This window comes from Vanellus vanellus (genome assembly GCF_965231255.1).
Source record: "Vanellus vanellus genome assembly, chromosome: 1".
Lineage (NCBI taxonomy): Eukaryota > Metazoa > Chordata > Aves > Charadriiformes > Charadriidae > Vanellus > Vanellus vanellus.
This window is the reverse complement of record NC_138905.1, coordinates 129,608,488-129,629,862: the sequence shown is the minus strand read 5'-3', so window position 1 is coordinate 129,629,862 and position 21,375 is coordinate 129,608,488. Positions and strand designations below refer to the sequence as shown.

General features: G+C 38.8%; 1 protein-coding gene across 2 annotated transcripts in view; it reads right to left on the bottom strand.

Moving 5' to 3' along the window:
- Positions 1-21,375, bottom strand: part of DMD (dystrophin) — a gene marked incomplete at both ends in the record, with an annotated part of 1,177,430 nt that overhangs the window by 383,379 nt on the left and 772,676 nt on the right. For both annotated transcript variants that reach the window (XM_082480534.1, XM_082480533.1), the window contains one exon: positions 3,250-3,351. In XM_082480534.1, coding sequence (XP_082336660.1) covers positions 3,250-3,351 — 102 coding nt within the window. The remainder of the gene's footprint in view (positions 1-3,249; positions 3,352-21,375) is intronic.

Genomic DNA, 21,375 nt, shown 5'->3' with positions numbered 1-21,375 from the left:
CAGTCATAGAAATCCCTTCCTGAATAAACCGTTCTGTTTAAGTGCTGCTAATCATGAGATTGGGGCTTACGTTCCTTCTATTGCCACTGTCCCTCCCCCACCTGCAAAAGCTATACAGAAATGCATTTCAAAAGCATGAAATCCATTTTATAAAAGTGAATAGGTCTGATTATTAAAGTGCTAGTGCTTAAAGGATCACGTCTCATCCCATTCTTGACTCTTGAATCAGCATATACTAGGATTTCATTTGCCAACAAAAATATTTTTACAGTCCTGCATTGCAGAATTCCAATATCAGCACTTTTAGTATGATTAGTGAAGGTGTGAAAATACACTTATTTCAGTGACATAATTATGAGCTAAGATTAAGTATGTGTCAATATAAATCCATAGGATTTAATTTATATTCAAAACACTACAATGAGAGTATATTATAAAGGTTGCAAAGATAAACAGCTACACATTAGGAAATGCCAGAATAATGTCAACTGTGAACATTAATTCAGATACAATATGCATAACTGCACCAACATCTTTAATTCTGACACATACTGTTTTCCAGCACAGGAGAGGCTTACAGTGTAAATGAGTCTATAGCATTTCTACTTCATTTATTGAAAAGAATGGGAAGATTTGTGGTGAATTAAGAGAATCAGACAGAAAAAATGACAGCTAAGACAAAGGTGCCTCAGAGAACTACACCGTCTACAAAGTTGACAAGCAAGGTTACACAAGTAATTAATGCTTTTAAAGAGGCCATGTAATTATTTTTTTTTTCTGTGCCGCAAACTAAACATGGAGTATGAGTTGAAGTACTGAATTGCTGCTCACAGTGTGAGCACTATCCATAGCCTGTACTGAATTAGGCAGGGTTCAGCCTAAACAAAGGCCACCACAGCAGCTTTAATTCAAGAATTTTCTAAAATTTTGAGTACTCAACTTTGCAACCTTGCTAATATCTTTTCAAAACCATCTTAATCTGAGCACAAATTATTTCTGCTTCCACAGAATACCTTTTGTGTGGAAAATGATTTTGACGTTTGCTGAAAAGTCTATATTGGAACATATAAATAGCAGTGCTGGAAGTTACTCATGAAGAATGATGACAGAAAACCAACTCGGTATAAATGGGTGGGAACTTAAGGAAACCTACATCATCAAGAAAGCAACTGAACAGTCTTGACAATACTGTTTTATGATTTGTACAAGACAGACAGTGAACCAGAAATTAACTTCACTGGTCATTCAATTAACTGAACTACAGAATGTAATTTAAAAAAGTAAAATGAAATTAAAGAAGGACTGGAAATTAAATACTCACTACTCCACAAGTAGCTACTAATTTTCTCACAATCACATTTTATAATATATTGTCAAAACTTAAATTCAAGGAACATCATAGTCTTTATTTAAAGGGTTATCTTGTTCCAGTAAATCTGGTAGAAATTGGCAGTTTTCAGTGTCTTTGATGTGAACACTTAAAAGAAATAGACACAGCGTACTTTTCTATGTCAGAAGTTTGGCCTAAACAGAACCATTTCATACCGTTTATACTTCTATCAGTGGTATGTAAAACAAGTGCTATTTCTTCTCCTTGAAAATGCCAGCATTCATTCTGCAATCCTTTATATACAATTACAAAAATCAAGAAAGCCAAAACCTCTAGTCTTTTGTTGTTTTAAGTGCTTTGCTTGTTAAATTGTGAAGTAAGATCCCTTAAGACTGCAGCTGGAGTCATACAAAATTAGTAAATCCAGTTATTGCAGGGTGATTTTTATTTCATCACCTATTCAGTGTGAGGATGACGTTTCACTTCCCAACACTAATAGTGCTGTATTAGCCAAGGAAAACACCCAACACAGAGTCAACAGCTTTGTTTCTGCCTACTTTCATTAGCATGTTACTTTTAAGTCACCGAGTCCACATCTTTTAGTGTTTTATCACTTTTCAGGAGAACTGATCATTAAAAAAAAAGCATAGATACTGAAGGGGAAAATAACTCTTAAGGACTTCTGTTCAGGAAAGAAGAAAAGAAACCAAATGATTCTTAAATAAGTATTACTTTCTGAAGTGGAGATAAGTGCATTCGTGTGCTCCTGTGAACGGAGATCTGCCAGTGGGATTTATAAGTAATTTAGAGGAAATTTTGTAAAAGTAGGAAAATAATACTCCAAGTATAGTGACTAAACAGAGATGGAAAAACAAGAAATTTGCTGCAGAGGTCTCCTACAGATATCCTAACTTTGTGAGGAAACCTTTTTCTGTAAAATGAGGGTATTGAGTGCTGTAGTTTTGGAAAAGCTCTAAATATAAAGACAAAGTTTACTATCTCCGCCCAGTCAAAAGCAATTGCAACAGATACCTAGTGTAATCAATAAGCCACTATTGCAGTTTCTGGGAACTCTTAATCATCATGTTCACAGATCATTTTATTAACAGTTATAAAACCAGATCAAGCTTTGGTTGATATGGTAGTGACCTTACCAGTTTGGTCTCCCACTCCAAAAGTAGCTGAACTACATATGGGAGGCTGCTTGCTGGTTATTTTCTGCCTTAAGATTCTACAGGATAGTAAATGATACTCTAGTCTCAATGAAGGTCAGCATAGTCTTTAGGAAACCGAATGTAAAATATCCCCTTCAAACTGATTTCTATGCCGGAGAAAAGGATTCTATAGTGCATTTTTCTAGAAGAGAAGTGTTGGGAGGCATTAGCCTTCTTAACAGTGTACTCTCTGCTCCAAAACCGAGTCAAGTCAGTCGTTCTACATGAATTTTGGCACAGAAATGGAGTGAGAAAGTTCTATATTGCCATGTGTTCTTTCCTTCACAATGGAAAAATTTTAAAGAGAAGGGCCCTCTTTGTGACTTGACTGTCACCTTTTTCAGAAAATATGTTCATTTTTTTAAAATTGACAAAATTTCTGAAAGCAAAATTCAAAATAAGGGAGTTTAAAAACATTTTATGTGATGCCATTAATTAGGCATCAAATATTATGTTTGCTTTCAATTACTCTTGAATAGGTAGAACAACCTTAATGTCAAATACAGCATTCCCATCACAACATGCAAAAAATTTCTAGCTGGGAACATTACATTTTTTCCTGGCTACGCCGTCACAGAACAGAACAAATGCCATTTGCCAAGTTCTTTCATTGATTTTAAACAGAGCACATCAAGGACAAGTGTACAACAGGGGAAGCATAACCCATTACACAGTAATGGATATTGCTAAAGGTTGCTTCATTACCTTTACTGGATGAGTGGCTAGTTTTTCCTTATATAAATGACACCCTTTAGACAAAACCTCTTCCACATTCGGCTGTTTAGCCTGCACTGCTGCTTCAGTTTCCTGAAAAATAAAAATACATGCAGTGTAGATTAACTGTAGCATAAGCAATAAGACTGAAAAGTCCTAAAGCTCCATTGGAGGCTGTAAACCACCAGTAGATTAGTTTCTGCTCAGGAGTGGGTTTCTGGGAAAACTTATGGGTAGCAGCAGCTAAGGACAAAGAGGGTCACGAGGGAAAACAAAAGCATAGAGGGATGGGGAAAAGTAATGCTAGCAGATAAACAGCAATAGGACCCTTCATTCTGAAAGTTTCAATAAAACGATTATAAAATTAACACAAATTCATACTAGGAAACACAGGCATGAGAAATCTCATTTAAGCAGCTCTGTCCTTTTCTTTGTTTTACATTACCAGCAGATTAAAAGTGCACTGGTAAACATTTTGTTCATACAGTACATAGCATTAAAACCATATAATGAGACGCAACAATGATACTGAATTTAGGAAGATTAAAAATACTAATAGAAAACTACTATTACTATCAGTAAACTAGTACTTATCTAGTCAAGCATTTATACTAATGAATTAAAAACAAATGCACAATAGCAGTGCAGCTCCTAAAGGTCCAAGGAGGCACTTACCATTAGCAATGACACCCTACTGAATTAGCAACAGCATATTCTCTAGCAATTTTCTTTTTTAATCTGGAAAGGTGTCATTCATGTGCTAGCATAAGGCAACTACCAGAAACACTCCCCAAATACAGCAGCTTCATTTTGTCACGCACTGACCAAACAAATAATGGGTGAAGCACTACGTGTAGATAATTAAAAGCAAGGAAAAAAAAAAAATCACTGAAAACTGTAAAAGAAAATATGAACTACACCTGGAGTTCCAAGATTCATTTTCATTTTTCAAGTAATATAAGCAAAAACACCCCAAAATTAACAAAAATCCCAGAGCTGAGCTATTAAAATTAACTGGTTGGTTTTTTTGTTTTCCTCTCTCCACTCTTCTCCCACCTATTTTATGGCTTGATTACTTTGTCCTAACCAATATTGCAGATTATCCACTGACTCTCCAACTTGATTTTCTGTCCACAATCTCAGTTATCATTAGTGTGACAGCAGACAAGATTGTGTGCCAGGCTTGTCACTATCTGATCCGACACATCATTTCATTTGCAGAAATCTGCTATTCTTTGTTCTGCAATAAACTTGTTGAAACCTATGTCATTTTAAGTCTCAGAAAGAGGACAATTTGCTCCTCTGTTTCAGCTCAATGTAAAAAACCACGTCTATACTGCAGCCTGAAATTTTACTTGCAAAAGTTTATGGACAACCGATAAAAATAAAAAGTGTTCATAAATTCACTATCATCTCCCATTTTCCTCTTCAAATACTGTTTATCAATGTCAAATGAGGTGAATTAAAGCTTGTCTGATTTCCTGCAATAATATTTGAAACGTTTGCATTTACTTGCTTTTTATTACACATTTCAATATTAATAAGATATAGCTGTAAGGATACATAGAGAACGAGCAGTGAAAAGCAATGAACAGCAAAATTTATATATTTGGGGAGTGAGAATTTATTAACTTGTTGATCAAGCCCTCATTAAAGTCCTATTTTATTTCTGTTTCAATACTAGGTTAGTTTTCTACTTCCCTACTCACCTTACAAAGAAAAAATAATCATCAATGACTATTAATGAAGAAGGTAATTTTCTGCCTATCTTGATGAAAAATAAGAATTTCAATATTTGTTTCTTTAGTTATTGTTTTGTTGTTTTGTTTTTTTTTTAAACTAGGCCATCTGCAGTATTTTGCCAATATTGTGTGCTGTGTTATTCTACATGTCTCAAATACTTATTTTATAACAGTACCAAGTACCATTAGGAATTCTGTAGCAGGAAAACCACATTACATACCAAGATGACCATGGCTGCACCTATACTGCTGGTTTAACCTGCAGCGTGGATGTGTCTTTGATGTGGATCCCTCAATCTTCCCCACTCACTGGGGTTTCCACCGTAGACTGGGCTGGGAGCACACAAACTGGGTTTTCTTTCAGACTGTAACCAGCGTGGAAAGTGTGCTCTAGGAGAGCACCTCACACAGTCCCAGGCCCTGAAGGCACCCCCAGCCCTGCCTGGCCTTGCCCAGCCCCCTTGGGGCTCGCCTCACCCTGCCCATGGCCCAGGACCCCTCATCAGCCCCCAGGGCCATCAGCCCCTGCCCCAGCAATGCCACATCAGGGCTGGTCTCCAGCTCCCCACAGCCCTGCCAGGCTGTGGACGCCACTGAGATGGGCCCACCCACAGGCCCACTTCCCATCCCCATGGAGGTGCCTGACACCTGGGGCTGGGACTGCCCCGGTGCCTCCCGGCTGCCCTGCTCCTGGATGGGCAGCGGGATGGGCCCATGCTGCCAGGCCCTGCCCTGAAGGTCCCTCAAGGGGAGCCTCCAGTGGCTCCAGCCCACAGGGAGCCATGGCCCTGCAGGGCCCTGACAGCTGTAACACGGATGGAGAGAATCCAAGCACTTACAAGTCCCTCCCAGGTCATCTTCACCACTTCCCCTTCACAGTTCTTCCTAGACTTTAGGAAAAGCAGAGGGTCTCTTCAGTAGGCTCTCTAAAGCTTTGTCATGGATTTGATCTGACTACATTTGTAGTAACAGCCATTAACAGTAACAGTCATGTTCTACCACCAGGAATTGAAAATTCAAACCCAGAAGGAGCTGGCTAGGGAAGGCACTCCAGACTAATTAAAAGGACTATTTGTAACAGGAGTTACTGCTCAAGTCCTGTAGCTGTAAAAATTTGGCTGCTCAGTATTTGTACTCTGCCTTCTATATTGAAATGTGAACCATGATTTACCATATGCACACATATAAATAGACTAATTTTCCTTTTAAAATTCAGAGAAAAAGAAAAAAAGTAGAATGAGTGACTGATGGCACCATGCGACTCCACATTCTGCAGAAAAGAAGAAAACATTTAACGATTGTTTTCATTGTCATTATTTTATGTTAATATTAGTATACACAACACAAAAATGAAGCTATCCCATTTCTACATATTATATAAACATTTTATAAGGTATTCTTCATGGATTCAGAAGGTAATTGTTCTTTATGGATAGTACACAGGTATAATTTTCCACAGCCAAGTAACAGAAACATAATGTATTTAGCTGTTTAATCACCAATTCCTTCTGCTCTACGATTTTCTGGAGTTACATGAGCTAATCTTGTCTAGTCTGATCTTTCAAAATCAATGGCCTTGACCTAAATGAAAATATATTGTGCAAGTCTATCCAATATAGCATGATGTTTCATTCGAGATTTATGTGGAAATAAGAATAGAGATAAGAGTCCAGAGGAAAAAGAAGTTCTCAATATTTTGTCATTCATTTGGACACCACTGATATCTTATTTGTTAGAGCAGCAATTCCTTTTGTATCGTCGGACATAAATTCCATCATCTAAAAAATCACAAAATGATTTTAAATAAGTGCACATCTGACATTAAATCGCTGGTGTAACTTTGAGGGAGCTCTTTGCCCAGTTGTCTGCCTGATGGGATAGTCCCTTGATGAATTCTGCCCAGTGAGCAAGTTTCCAGCAATTTCAAATCCATTTGCTGGGTGATCCCCTATTAATATGGGTCGACAGGCAAGAGAATAGTTTCAGGATACTGCTCCATCATTCGGTTCCCAAAGAGAACAAAAAGGTAATGACCGTAACACAGCCTCCAATGGTTCACTTGCAACAAAGAAACCGCAGCTATTATCTAGCCTGTGCAGCATCCAGGAGAACAGCATACTCCCAGAGCAGGGCCCCACGGCTGCTCTTGATCACACAGGCCAGGCTACTACTGAAGCAAATAGGAGTTGTCCATGCTCATGTGCATCAGTTTTTAGAGAACACCAAAGCCATAACTTTTTAGACATCCTGACTGAATATCGTTGACTCCTCTGCCACGCTCACTTTGCCTGCTGTCACAGGACGCCTGTAGGGTGGATGCAGGACAGTCTCTGGGAGACAGAATTGAGTACTGGAATTGCACGATTTATGAACTGCCTGTGAAAGGAATCGTAATGCTACTTCTGGGTTGGGTGATGAATATGCTAATTAAACTTCTCATACATATGGCAAATTAAAGTACACCATCATTGGAAGCTGCTGTTTCTCAAACATGTATAAATAACAAGAAGCAAACAGAGGCCACCTTTTTCCATGACGTAGCATCTATGAATTTTCAGTGGTGTTAAAATGGTATATCCAAACTGATGAAAGCCTACTGCTGAATAAGCCACGTTGGCTTCTGCATTTCCAGCAACATGTCAGTTCAACCTGCTGAGCAAATTTATGGCTGAAAAAGTGGCAGGGACTTGTCTACAGACCCATCTGGACTATGAAAGTCTGTTGATATAGCTTAGAACTTAGAAAAATCCTACTCCCTAGCTGAAACCAATATATTGACTAAACCTCTGGTGTGTACGCCAATGGAAGAGAAAGTTTGATGGCTTGGCATATGTTATTTCAAGAGATGGTAACTATCCTAACAGACACAGACAGGCTGTTTGACATATGCTGAACATATACTAGGAGGCCCAGAGAACTTTCTATAAAAGTATCTGCAGCATTTCAGACTGTGTATTTGTCTATATTAAGAATCATAAGCACTGATTAACCTTCTCTTGTAATGCTGGTAAAACTTTTGGGATCAATTTCCCAGTGACATTATGTCCATGGGACATTTTCTGCTGGGACAGCAGGAAAAGCTCAGGGTGACTAAACCTGTGTCTTCCTAGTGAAGTGCAATGCAAAAATGGAAATTGATTACAAACTTCAAATAAAAAAAAAAATATAACTTTGAATTAATATAGTGAGTTGTTTTAAAAGACATGACCTCTTTTTATCAAGACGGTATGAAGATTAAAGAAGATAATTTATTCACTGAAAAACAGAGGCAGTAGAATCATAGAATCATAGGGTTGGAAGGGACCTCTGGAGATCATCTAGTCCAACCCCCCTGCCAGAGCAGGGACACCTTAGATCAGGTTGCACAGGAACACGTCCAGGCGGGTTTTGAATGTCTCCAGAGATGGAGACTCCACCACCTCCCTGGGCAGCCTGTTCCAGTGCTCTACCACCCTCAGGGTAAAGAAGTTCCTCCTCATGTTTAGGTGGAACTTTCTATACTCAAGTTTGTGCCCGTTACCTCTTGTCCTGTCACTGGGCACCACTGAAAAGAGCCTAGCCCCATCCTCCTGGCACCCACCCTTTAAGTATTTATAAGCATGGATCAGGTCCCCCCTCAACCGTCTTTTTTCCAGACTAAAGAGACCCAATTCCCTCAGCCTTTCCTCCTAAGAGAGATGTTCTAATCCCCTCATCATCTTAGTAGCCCTTTGCTGGACCCTCTCCAGCAGTTCCCTGTCCTTCTTGAGCTGGGGAGCCCAGAACTGGACACAGTATTCTAGATGCAGCCTCACCAGGGCAGAGTAGAGGGGGAGGATGACCTCCCTTGACCTGCTGGCCACACTCTTCTTGATGCACCCCAGGATGCCATTGGCCTTCCTGGCCACAAGGGCACATTGCTGGCTCATGATCATCCTGATGTCCACCAGGACTCCCAGGTCTCTTTCTACAGAGCTGCTCTCCAGCAGGTCAGCCCCCAACCTGTACTGCTGCATGGGTTATTCCTCCCCAGGTGCAGCACCCTACACTTGCCCTTATTGAATTTCATAAGATTCCTCTCCACCCAACTCTCCAGCCTGTCCAGGTCTCTCTGTATGGCAGCACATCCTTCTGGTGTGTCAGCCACCCCTCCCAGCTTTGTATCATCAGCAAACTTGCTGAGGGTGCACTCTATCCCCTCATCCAAGGCGTTGATGAATATATTGAACAGGACTGGACCCAGTACTGACCCCTGGGGAACACCACTCGTCACTGACCTCCAACTAGACTCTGCGCCCCTAACCACAACCCTCTGAGCTCTGTCTTGCAACCAGTTTTCTATCCACCTTACTGTCCATTCATCTAACCCACTCTTCCTAAGCTTCCCTATGAGGATGCTGTGGGAGACTGTGTCGAACGCCTTGCTGAAGTCAAGGTAGACCACAACTACCGCTCTTCCCTCATCTATCCATCCAGTCACACCATCATAGAAGGCTACCAGATTAGTCAGGCATGATTTCCCCTGGGTGAATCCATGCTGAGTACTTCTGATAGCCTTCTTTTCCTCCACGTGTCTTGAGATGATGCCCAGAACAAGCTGTTCCATCATCTTTCCAGGGATGGAGGTGAAGCTGATTGGCCTGTAGTTCCCCGGGTCCTCCTTCTTGCCCTTTTTGAAGACCGGAGTGACATTGGCTTTCCTCCAGTCCTCAGGCACCTCACTTGTTCTCCAGGACCTTTCAAAGATGGTGGAGAGTGGCCCAGCAATGACCACTGTCAGCTCCCCCAGCACTCTCAGGTGCATCCCATCAGGGCCCATGGACTTGTGAATATCTAATTGACCTAACTGGTCCCTCACTTGATCCTCCTCTACCCAGGGGAAGTCTTCCTCTTTCCCCGTTACTTTCGCCAAGGCCTGGGACTCCTGAGGGCTCGGCCAGGTAGTAAAGACCGACGCAAAGAAGGCATTCAATAACTCCGCCTTCTCCGCATCCTCCGTCACCATGGCTCCTGTCTCATTCAACAGTGGGCCCACAGCTTCTCTGGTCTTCCTTTTGCCTCCAATATACTTGAAGAAGCCCTTCCTGTTGAGCTCGACATCCCTTGCCAGGTTTAGTTCCAAGGCAGCCTTGGCTTTTCTTGTTTCATCCCCGCACACTCTGGCAGCATGCTTGTCATCTTCCCAAGGGGTTAGGCCATTCTTCCACTGAGTGTAAACTTCCTTCTTCCACTTGAGCTTGTTCAGAAGCTCCCTGCTCAACCAGGCAGACCTCCTGCGTCCCTTGGCCGATTTCTTGCTCTTTGGGATGCACCGATCCTGAGCTTGGAGGAAGTGGTCTTTGAATACCAACCAGCTTTCTTGAGCCCCTTTGCCTTCCAGAGCCCTAGTCCACGGGATCTCCCCAAGCAGTTTCTTGAAGAGATCAAAGTTAGCCCTCCTGAAGTCTAAGGTTGTGATTTTGCTTCTTGTTGTTTTGTGTGTAGTACCCATGATCCTGAACTCTATCTTTTCATGATCACTACAGCCTAGGGTGCCCCCAACCTTAATGTCCTCCGTCAGTCCCTCTGTGTTGTTTAATACTAGGTCCAGGAGTGCTCCTCTCCTTGTTGGCTCCTGCACCACCTGTGTTAAAAAGTTATCATCAATACACTGGAGGAGCCTCCTGGACTGTGCGTGACAGGTCGTGTGGTCTATCCAGCAGATATCTGGGTGATTGAAGTCCCCCATGAGAACCAAGGCCTGCGATGGGAAGGCTATCTTTAGCTGTCTGTAGAAAGCCTCGTCAGCTACCTCATCCTGATCAGGTGATCTGTAATAAATTCCCACAACTGTGTCCCTCATATTTGCCTGGCCCTTAATCCTTACCCATAAGCTTTCAACCCTCCCTACATCCGCCCCCAGTGAGAGCTCGATGCATTCCAGTTGCTCTCTCGCATAGAGTGCAACTCCACCACCATGTCTCGTTGGCCTGTCTTTCCTGAAAAGGACATAGCCATCCATGACGGTATTCCAGTCATGTGAGCTGTCCCACCATGTCTCAGTAATTGCAATGAGATCGTGGCCTTGCGATTGTGCACATATCTCCAGCTCCTCCTGCTTATTCCCCATGCTGCGTGCATTGGTGTATAAGCATTTCAGAGCGGGAGTCGTGTGTGTGGTTTGGACCCTTGAGATGTGGTGGGCCTTCTAGCAGTAAGCTATTTCCCTTTGCTTTGCCAATCAAGACAAAGCAGTGATATGTAACAAGCAAACACACTAAATCTGAAGTCTGAAATAATTTGGGGGCTTTTAATTTCAAAAAGACATTTTTTAAATAATCAGGCATAAATCCCCATATATATTTGACTTGATTACATAAAATTACATTTAATTATGTTTTTCTTGTCTTTAAATGAGGGAGAGTGTAACTTGTAACCAGAATTCTCTGAGGTGGATTTTCTTATTCATGCACATGAGAAGCTCCAGCAAGGCTCATTGAAATATTCACACCTATCTTTCAGGTTCCTATTCCCAGATATTTTAGGGATAAAAGCCATAAATAAATGGTGAGGTTTCGAGTGCCTCATTTTTTCCTTACAAGTAAAGGAAGGGAAGTGAATAGAAAATATTAATATCTCCCACCTTCAAGAATTCTTGTTCTAAATAAGTGACCTCATTTTTCTTTTGACTTGGCTTTCTGCATTCCCATTCATGAAGCAGACTAACAAGCTGAACCATCACAAAGAAGAATGGTCAGAGGAGACTTAATTAAAGCACATCAAAGTTCAGCTATGCCACAGTGAGCATCAGATCATGATGGCAGGTCAGACAGAATAGTCAATGACATTCTCAGAATTCACTTTAGATATATGTATAGTATTATTAGAATACATTCAAGACATGCTATTAACAGTTCTGTCGCCATATTGAGGTGGGACCTAATTCACTGGGGGGGGAGGGGGGATGCATTTGTCACTATTTAAACTTTCTGAATAAAGACTTTAATCAATCTTGATAAAATTCAAGGTGAGACAAGCTTGTACCTCTGTTCTTTTCTACAGAATGGATTAAAAGGTTTGATAACTTCCTGAATATTTTACTTACCTCTATATAGAAAGAAAATGCTGTTAACGTCTAAGTTACAGAATTTAGCTTCACCTTCCTGTCTTAGTGTTTTATGAAAAAAAAAAAAAAATTACAAGTAATTCAATTTAAAGACCATTCCATTAGTGGCCTAGAAGCTTAGTGCAAAACTGCTTTATCACTAAAAATATTCTGTAACTAGTGGACAAGCAATTTTATGCACCTGCCTCTAAAAATGCCATTTTAATGAGTAAATAAAATAACCATTCTTTCCTCCATTACCTTAAATCACCGTTCGTTTAAACATGTGAGACGCAAAGTACAATCCCAAGACAGTGCTAGAAGCTATCTTAATAAGGAAAAGAATATTGTGAGATTAGTCCAGCTTTTTAATGTAAAGTGTGCAAAAGAGTCATCTGATTTTAATGAGAGACTGGAAAATTGATATAACTATAGTTCTTGACCTATGTGAACAACTTTTGAAGCACTTTAGAGGAGAAACAATTATTTCATGGAAAAGAGCACTACAGGAAGGACCTCTTCCTTCTAGAAGTACAACAATTCAATTTCAGAGTTCATAATTACTTTATAAACCTATGAGTGCAGCCTTTGTGCAGTTTGTAAAATATTCAGACACCATGTCTATTAAGACCTGGCGTTGTTTTTCATCATTCTGCTCCCTGCAATTTCTATTATTCCTGGTACTGGAAGAGGGAAGGAAAGAAAAAAGAAAACAAAAAAGGAAATCCTCCGCAATGAAATTGAACTAAGAAGGTGCCAAAATTTAAGCCACGCAAACAAAGTGCCTGAAATAACAATCTCCACCACTTTGCAGAGTCAAAGTATATTTTTTCCAAAGCACATTTTCCTGTTGGCTATCAGAAATTTGTGAGCTTCCTTTTCACATCTAGGGGAGATGAAATATAGCAATTTTTTCCCCATATAGAGAAATCAGTATCTATCCATTGCAGCTGTCTATCCTGAACAGGAAATTTCCTGAAGGTATTGAAGACAGATGAAATTATTAGCTGTAAAGACATGACCTGCAGATATGGCATATGAAAAGAATTTGGATATGGTGGTCATATACTGATAAAGCACAGTTAATCATCCAGTTGGACTGTGAAAAGGCTCAGTAAGAAGAATTCTTTAAGATTAATATGATTCAGAATATTTTTTTTTGAGGTTGGACAGGACACAGGATGAAACAGCTGCTCCTGTTCCACTGTAGATCCCGTCTTAGTTCCAGTGCACAGTATAAAAGAGATAGTAAGAAACCCAGGAGAACTGACACAGAAGGAAGAAACTTGGCAGAAAAACATAATGAGAAATTCTTGCAAGAAAATAAGGCAAGTCCCAATAATTTTAAAAGCACTCTCTTAGTTATGTGCTCTTTTAGATGCTGAAGGACGGCAGCTTAAGAGGAAGAAATGTTACTTAGATTGACACAGTAGCAAATATGGACTACCCCCATAAGCATCTTGGCTGGCAAGTGAAATTTGGTGATAATTATAAAAGTATTGAGTCATAAAAATTGTTTATTTCTTCTTGTAAACATGAAAGAAAGAAACCAGAATTTCTTCTCTCTCATTACACAAGTAATGTCGGTTCTATCTAATAAACAGAATTTTAAATCATTTAACTTGGGAGGGAGGCATTAATTTATTTTGCCATCTAATTCTTGGTTGCTTCTTCTTCTCTTTCTCTTAGGTAAGGGCTTATATGCAAATTTTCCTCCTCTTTTAAAGTTTAGTAAATAAAGTATTATTTTCAGGGGAGTTTCTGGCTACAAATGAAACGAGAAAAAATAAAAATCTATTACTGTTCTAACATTATTTTGTTGATTATAACATGGCCTAAGATATGCCCATCTTCTGGTATTAGTCTTTAACACATCATTGAAAAGAAATATTCATGAGGATATATTTCTGCATTTTGTCTTCCAATAGTTACAGTGGCATATATTACTGGAAGAAATTGAAGACTATTCCAGTATATTGTTTCAGCAGCAGAAGCAGGGGTAGATTTCAATAAATGGAATTTACGTTCTTATAGTTTGGAAAATATTCAGTTTGCTCATTTCCAGGTCTGCGAAATGGTGAGAATGTTAGGACACTGTATTTTCTGAATAGGAGAGGAAATAAGCTCTCTGAAAACCTAACTACACTGAAGTAAGCTATAGTTTTGGTATTGACTTTACTAGAGACTTTGCAAACTGCTCTGTCATATCTGTAAGTTTCCTCCTATATTTATTTCCTCGTTTATATTAACCACACTTTTCTCTGGGACTCTGAACTGAGCTGTTATTAATAGTATAAGGAGGAAGCCAAAAGACAAAGCAGAGGTACAAGCTCACTAACTTCCAAGCGACTCACCCGCACTTCTAAAAAGCTTATGTTTTCAAGAACAAAATCACATCTTGATTTACTAGTCATCCATTATTTCCTAGGAAAATACTAGCACACGCCAAGTACTTGATCACCTTTCAAAAAATCTTTCATTTCCAGACACGCAGATGTTTTGCAATCCATTCTTAAGGCTGCAAAGTCTATTACAAATTGAACAATTTACAAGGATTACTCATCAAGAAAGTTTTGCCACATTTTCACAATCCATTTGCAGCTAGTATCATTTAATATTCTTACACTTGGAATAGATTTTTTTTAGAAGAGATTTGGATACAGACTATTTAAAATCTAAGTGCTCAAAGCTCACAAAGAAAACATTGAGCAGGTTGCTCCTCAAAGTCCCATAAAAAGATTTCTGCAAAGAGCGATAATTGATTTACACACAGAATATCAAGCTCTATGTTCCATGAGTTGATTAAATTGACATTTACTGTAGATCTTAATAATGCATTGAAAATAGAAGTAGTTTAAATAATCCAACAATATTTCATGATCAGAAGTTTTCACAGTTCAACCTCTTGCCAAATCAGACACAGATATCAGAATACAGTGAGATAAATCTCTGGGGTACATATTCCTTATGTGTTCATGTAGACAAACTATACTACCTTTAACTGCATATAAAAAATGCTCTTTTAAAAGGATGTTAGTAAAATGAAAATGTGAAAGAATCAATAAAGAGTTAAAATCTGACTTATCTGGCCTAGCTTTTCAAGCAGACACTGACAAATGAAGGCTGATGGAAGGAAAAATACAGCAATGTCCAGTCAGCGCTTTCATTCCCTCGTGTGGGTGAATTTTCTTTTATTTGTCTACAATTAGGTTTGCTACTCCTCAGCCATCCTCTTCTCTTATGTTCTAACTGGAGGTTGTCGAGTATATAATGAAGTGATTGACAAGAGTTGACAGCTTTCCTATTGTGATTCAAAGCTTATCAAGGACAAAATCGAAATACAAGTTATTTTTAAGAATAAAGTCATTTAAATTTTAAGGATGGCCTATTTTTATCTGCCAAAAATGAACAAAATATGCTATTTTAAATATATGGTAAGTGACCACTATGGTGTTAAATGGATATAAATACTACCTACACCCAGAGACGGTTCAAAGCTTCTTTAGCAGTATAGGCAAAAATCAAGGTTGTGTAAACCTTGGAAAAGAGGACCTAAGTATAGAGTACAGGAGTGATGAGTGATGACCCAGAAGGTAAGGAGGAAGTAAAGGGACAAGATTGGGAAACTGAATAAGCAGGGAGAAAGGACCAGTGAGACTGCAAGAGGATTTGGAGGCTAGGTGGCTGGAAAACATAAAGTGGTTTTTAATATTGTCTGGAGGAGAAGATTTGCAAGGGTCAGCAGGATTTCAGTGAGCTAAAAGTGGGAACAGAAATTTCTGCATTTTGTCAACTCATTCACTATCCAGAGTGTCATTTCTCAAATCCATTCCTTGAAATGCAGGGTCTCTCATTTCTGTTCATCTCCTTGGTGTCCTCGTCATCTATAGTCACCTACATCTGTCTCAGTCTCCCTGGAAAACTGTCTTCCAGGGGAAATGGCAGTGCTGAGACAAAGGCCTGGATGAATTTCCAGGAAGCGCAGCTTTAACGTCCTCCTATGGCTGGAGGAGGTATGCTGACTCCTATGGCTTTTAGGAGGTAGGATGTGGCCAAGCAGGCACTACTGCCTCCCTCCTCTCCCCTGCGCCCTCTCTCCATATCTTTCCTTCCATCCCACGCATCCTGAGCCCTCCTGAAGAGCTAAGGAGCACCAGCAGCAGGCAGTTATAGAACATGTAGGATAGGGCTGTCTGTTCAGGTTGGAATAGAGCATCTCCAGTTCCTCCTTTAACAGCAGGGGAACTGGAATCAAACTCAGCATCCCAGGCCATTTGATCCCTAAGAGTAAAACACTGTGATAGCAAAGAGCTTGTTGAAGTAAAGTATTAAATGCAAATAAACCCCACATAAATTCAAAAAGTGGTAATATGCATATTATTAAAATTAATTCCAGAAATGCAAAAGAAAATACCTAAACACTGTTAGCTTAATGTATCCATTTATTACACTGTGCATCATGTTCAACCAGAAAAATACAGAGAAATATGGAATGAGGTTGGGTGGAAAAAAAAATCTATATTTTCATTTACTAATAAGTATTTTTCTATGCATCTTTACAGTTGCTATCAAAGTTTAAAAAAAAAAAAAAAGTGCTGATTTACATACACTTTGACCCACACTAGTTAACGGATTCTTTTCTTTGACTAATTTAAGAAGGAAGATTAATACTACAATCAAAAACTAAGCACAGATTTTCAAAACATAATAGATAGCTCAGAAAGTGAAACAGCACTTAAAATGCAAAATTTAACAAAACCTTAGCCATGGAACTACAATGACAAGACCTGTTTGCCTAACAGATAGTGTTAGCCACAGAGCGGGACACGTCTCCCTGTTGAAAAATTCAAGGGGTGAAATTCAGACAAAGAGATACCATCAAAAAAGATTTTTATCAGACACTCACTATCTGTCTGGCCAACTGCTGTCAAGGTCTTGCACATTATAGCCAGTGAATCTGTAACTTTCCAGAGATCCAGAGCAGGCCAAAGGCATTTGTCCTGGAGCTTTCTACTATCTTTAGCTCCTCACCTCTTGTAAGACTTTGTTTTCATAGGATTATGCAGAAATATAATAGATCTCAGAGTAATATAGATATATATATGCACTGAATGGAAAATCAAGCAAATTCAAAGACAATGATTGGAAATGAAATGTCAGTCTTCTACCCAACATCGAATTCAAGTTACACAAATGCTGGTCATAACTCCATATTAACTCCTTGGATGAACATCTAACACCAAATAACTCTATTTTGAAATGATCTATATTTGTTCTTTGGACAAACATTTAAATAAAAGGTTAAAATTCTTCAGGGTTTTTGAGAGCTTGTTTTTCAAAATACTGCAAGTTATGCATTTTAGCATTTCCTTTAAAAATTTCCTTAAATTCAGTTCACATAATGAAACTCAGGAGAAATATTTTCAACCTAAAATTCACTTGGGAGGAGACAGCTTGGCATTTTTTTTTAAAAAATCCAGTATTCAAGCAGTTTTCATAGGAAACCGAGAAAAGAAAGTTGGGATACACAGTGTTTTCCTAATTATTTTTGTGCAATATGAGCTGGTAACTTTCAGTGTTCTCTCAAAGTGCTTTTTGTTACACTAAAGTTACAGTACAGGAATTGGAACTAACATGGACTTTACTAAATTATTTCCAAGATTACTTTGTTGGGTGTTTAAATACAGAAATTGCACATATGCACTGACTTACAATTTTCTTTAAAAGTGCTAATTTGTATTTTCAGGCTACTAGGCTGTAAACATCTTTTCATTTTTAGGTTCCATTCATAAGCAACCTTTCCAGCCCATTTTTCCTTTATGCAATTTGCTTGTACATCTATATGGGTTTCTGAACCATTGCTCAAAGCCGTATGTACTAGTGGTAATGATCTGGCACAGAGCAGATAGAGATTTCACTCTGCAAAACCACACTCCAAATTCCATAACTACAGATACCTTAATGGTTGTTGAACCACACTCCAATTCCATAACTACAGATGCCTTAATGGTCATTGAACAAGCAGAGCCCAGCAGTCACAACATACTACACTACTGCTTTTGACAATAGATTCAAAATGTTCCTACCAATACTTGGTAGATTTTGTTACTCACCATTTTTTTCCTATTTCAAGGACTACCAGCAAGTGAATGCTTAAGAATGAGACTGCTTATGTGGAATTTATGCATAAGAAAAAGAACACGGAGTAAAAGAAAAATTCTTGTGATGAAATATATAGGCAGTAAAAAAATAAACTCTAAAAACCCATATAAATTTGCTTTTTCCTTTTTCTTTTCTACATCTTTCTGACATCAGTTTGGCCCTACACTGACTGTGTTAAAACTGACACCATTTTGTAGATTAAAATCTACAATGAGTGGTAATCTGTAATGAGTTAGTGGGATTTTCAATTATGAACAAGGCTACTGAGTTAAATAATAATCTTTTAAAAGTACTTCAGTAGACTATACTTATTATATGCAGTGCTATTTACTTGTTTACTTGGAGTCTGCTGTGAGTAAGGGTCGCTCATCATATATGAAGCATAAACAATGTTTTATTATGCTAATTGAGCAGGACTGAAGAAATCGGTAAACTTAAATTTTTCACAAGACTTAGATGCTTGACTTTATAAAAATACGGATCCATAGATTTCAAACACTACCTTATCTCTACCTTACTTGACAATGTACTTTCCATTCTTTACATATTTGTGTTTCTAAAAATTATTTTAGCTAATGATTTCTTGTTGACTATGTCACGACACAATAAAACTTACTATATGTGTATGCACACATGTACATATTGGATATAAGTGGTTCTTTTTTTGACTGTAAAAAACCCTTTAACTCCTGTCTAAAATATTTTGCTAAAGACTTAGCACTCCACAAATGTTACATGGACTACATTTAAAAAGTGCAATCTGACTGTAACAGATTGCAGAATGTTAATTTTATCTTAGTCACAGTTGTGGTAGGTTGTGATAGGAAAGCTTTTACTTCTGTTCTCTCTTACCCAGTGATTTTGACTTTTATATATTTAAGAAAGCCCTGTAATTCTAATTCTGACTTCTGAATCTAACAGTTCTTTAAAGCCTTCTGGGGTTCTTCCTGTAAGCAAAAGGTCTGGGAATATCTAATCAAAATCCTCGATGACTTGAGGGTCCCATCATACATAGAATTGGGACTAAACAGGACTATGAGGAAAAAATATTTAGAGGAAAATTGAGAGAAATCAAGGGAAAAAGTTGGTTACATTTTCTTAAGCTGCCAAACAACTAGTGAAGCACCACTCGTTACCCTCCCTTCCAGGATTCCTCTTATTCTTTTTCTTGCAGGTGAAGTAAACAAATCTCAGCAGAACAGTCAGCAGGAGGAAATAAAGGTCAGCACTTGCACAACTTGCTTTAGCCATAATTCTGGAGTTCCACAGATTGTTGATGCCGTAGGCAAAGCTGTTTCAAAGTGTAAAGTATAGGTCTATATCCACATGTTTAGAATAAAGTATCCCTAAAAGGTTTAAGTATATTAAATTTGGATGACTGGATCAGAATAAATACATTTCACAGTGCTCATGTATATCCTGCAATATTCCATTAAGGGGACAATGCAGAAGCGACTATACCTTCCATCATTGCAACATTTCCCACCTACTTAGACTCTGATCAGCAGACTTAGCCAAAATAAGCTTGTGATTAAAGATAAGCACATTATTATCAGGACCACAAAAATAATTGCTTTGACCACAACAATAATTGCTTTTTGAACTAATACTAATTAGACACTCTGTATTTGCTTTGTTGCCTGAATTAGAACAACAGTACTGATGGTTAACAAACAGACTTTAAGAGAAAACTTGATTACAGTCTATTAATGCAATATTGAAGCTCTCTCTAGTTTGGCAAACAAAGCAGTGACAGAAAGATGAAGCTAAACAAACTCAGCCGAGGAAAAATGTGCAGGTTTTTAACTCAATTGCTGAAGTAATTTACCCCAAGACATGGATGACTGGCCATACCCGGAAATTAGAAACCAGTCCTGTTTTGGTTTGTTTGTTTTTGAGAAAGTTGTGCTGCAGTTCAAGCAGGAAATAATTCAGAAAACTGAAAGGATTACTTTATAGAGCGGGTCTGACTGGATGATCAGAGCAGTAACTTGTGACCTTATTTCAAACCAGCTGTACTAATTCTACGCTCATTTCTGATAGACGACAAACAGTTGCCTGCTCAAAGTCAGGTGCAGGGTTGCCATATATCATGGGATAGCTAGAACTGTTTCTGTATAACAGGTCTTTCAAATAAAATTTTAATATTCCAACAGTATACGAGTGCTTGCTTTAGGGGCACTTATTTAATATTTATGACAAAAAGAATACCTGGCAGACTGTTTGTCAGTGATGTCTGGGTTAAAGAGGAATGTGGAGACCATCCTCTTAGATGTTTGTGAATGTCCGCGCCTCAGTAACTGCTACGCAGCTTGCCCTGCTGTTAGTCTAGGATCTGATGCTGTTAGATGGATATCTAGCCCAAAGAACTGCCAAAATACCATGGGAAATATATCTCAAAACACTATGAAACTGCCACAGACTTGAAAGCAACAAGGCTATCCTCAGAAAACCCAAAAAGCAAGGCAGAAGTGGAGCTAGTGCTGTTTGGATCAGGATGCAGACAGATCTTAGGGTTTCTTGAGCCATGCTGTGATACAGCTCTACGCTTACTTTAAAGTAATAGCAGGATGTGGTGAAAGAAAACAAAATTTTCAATTCAGCAGGGAATGTATTTTATAGTAAATGCTGTTATAAATTACAATATATTTCTTGGGACTGAATAACTTTTTAAAGTTTTGCTTCAACAATTTCATAGTGTTTACATTTTTCTTAACATTTTTGCTCCTTTTAAACTGAACTGTGTATATAATTTAGAAGCTAAAATTTTGCCCAAAGCCTCAATTGACACAAAGCATTCTACAGATTGTAAGACTAAGTGCCCTAGCATGTTCCTGGGTCACCACAAGGTCCTACTCCACAAGGGTGACCAAGGAACATGCTGGACTTGTCCTATTTCTTTATGTCTGCATCTTCTCACCTCCTGTTTCCTAATTGCAATACAGTGAAGTAGAAAGGAGACTGTTCCACTATCTATTTTCACAGAATCACAGAATTATCAGAGTTGGAAGGGACCTCTAGAGATCATCTAGTCCAACTCTCCTGCTAAAGCAGGATTGCCCAGAGTACATTACTCAGGACTGCATCCAGGCGGGTCTTGAAAATCTCCAGGGAAGGGGACTCCACAACCTCCCTGGGCAGCCTGTGCCA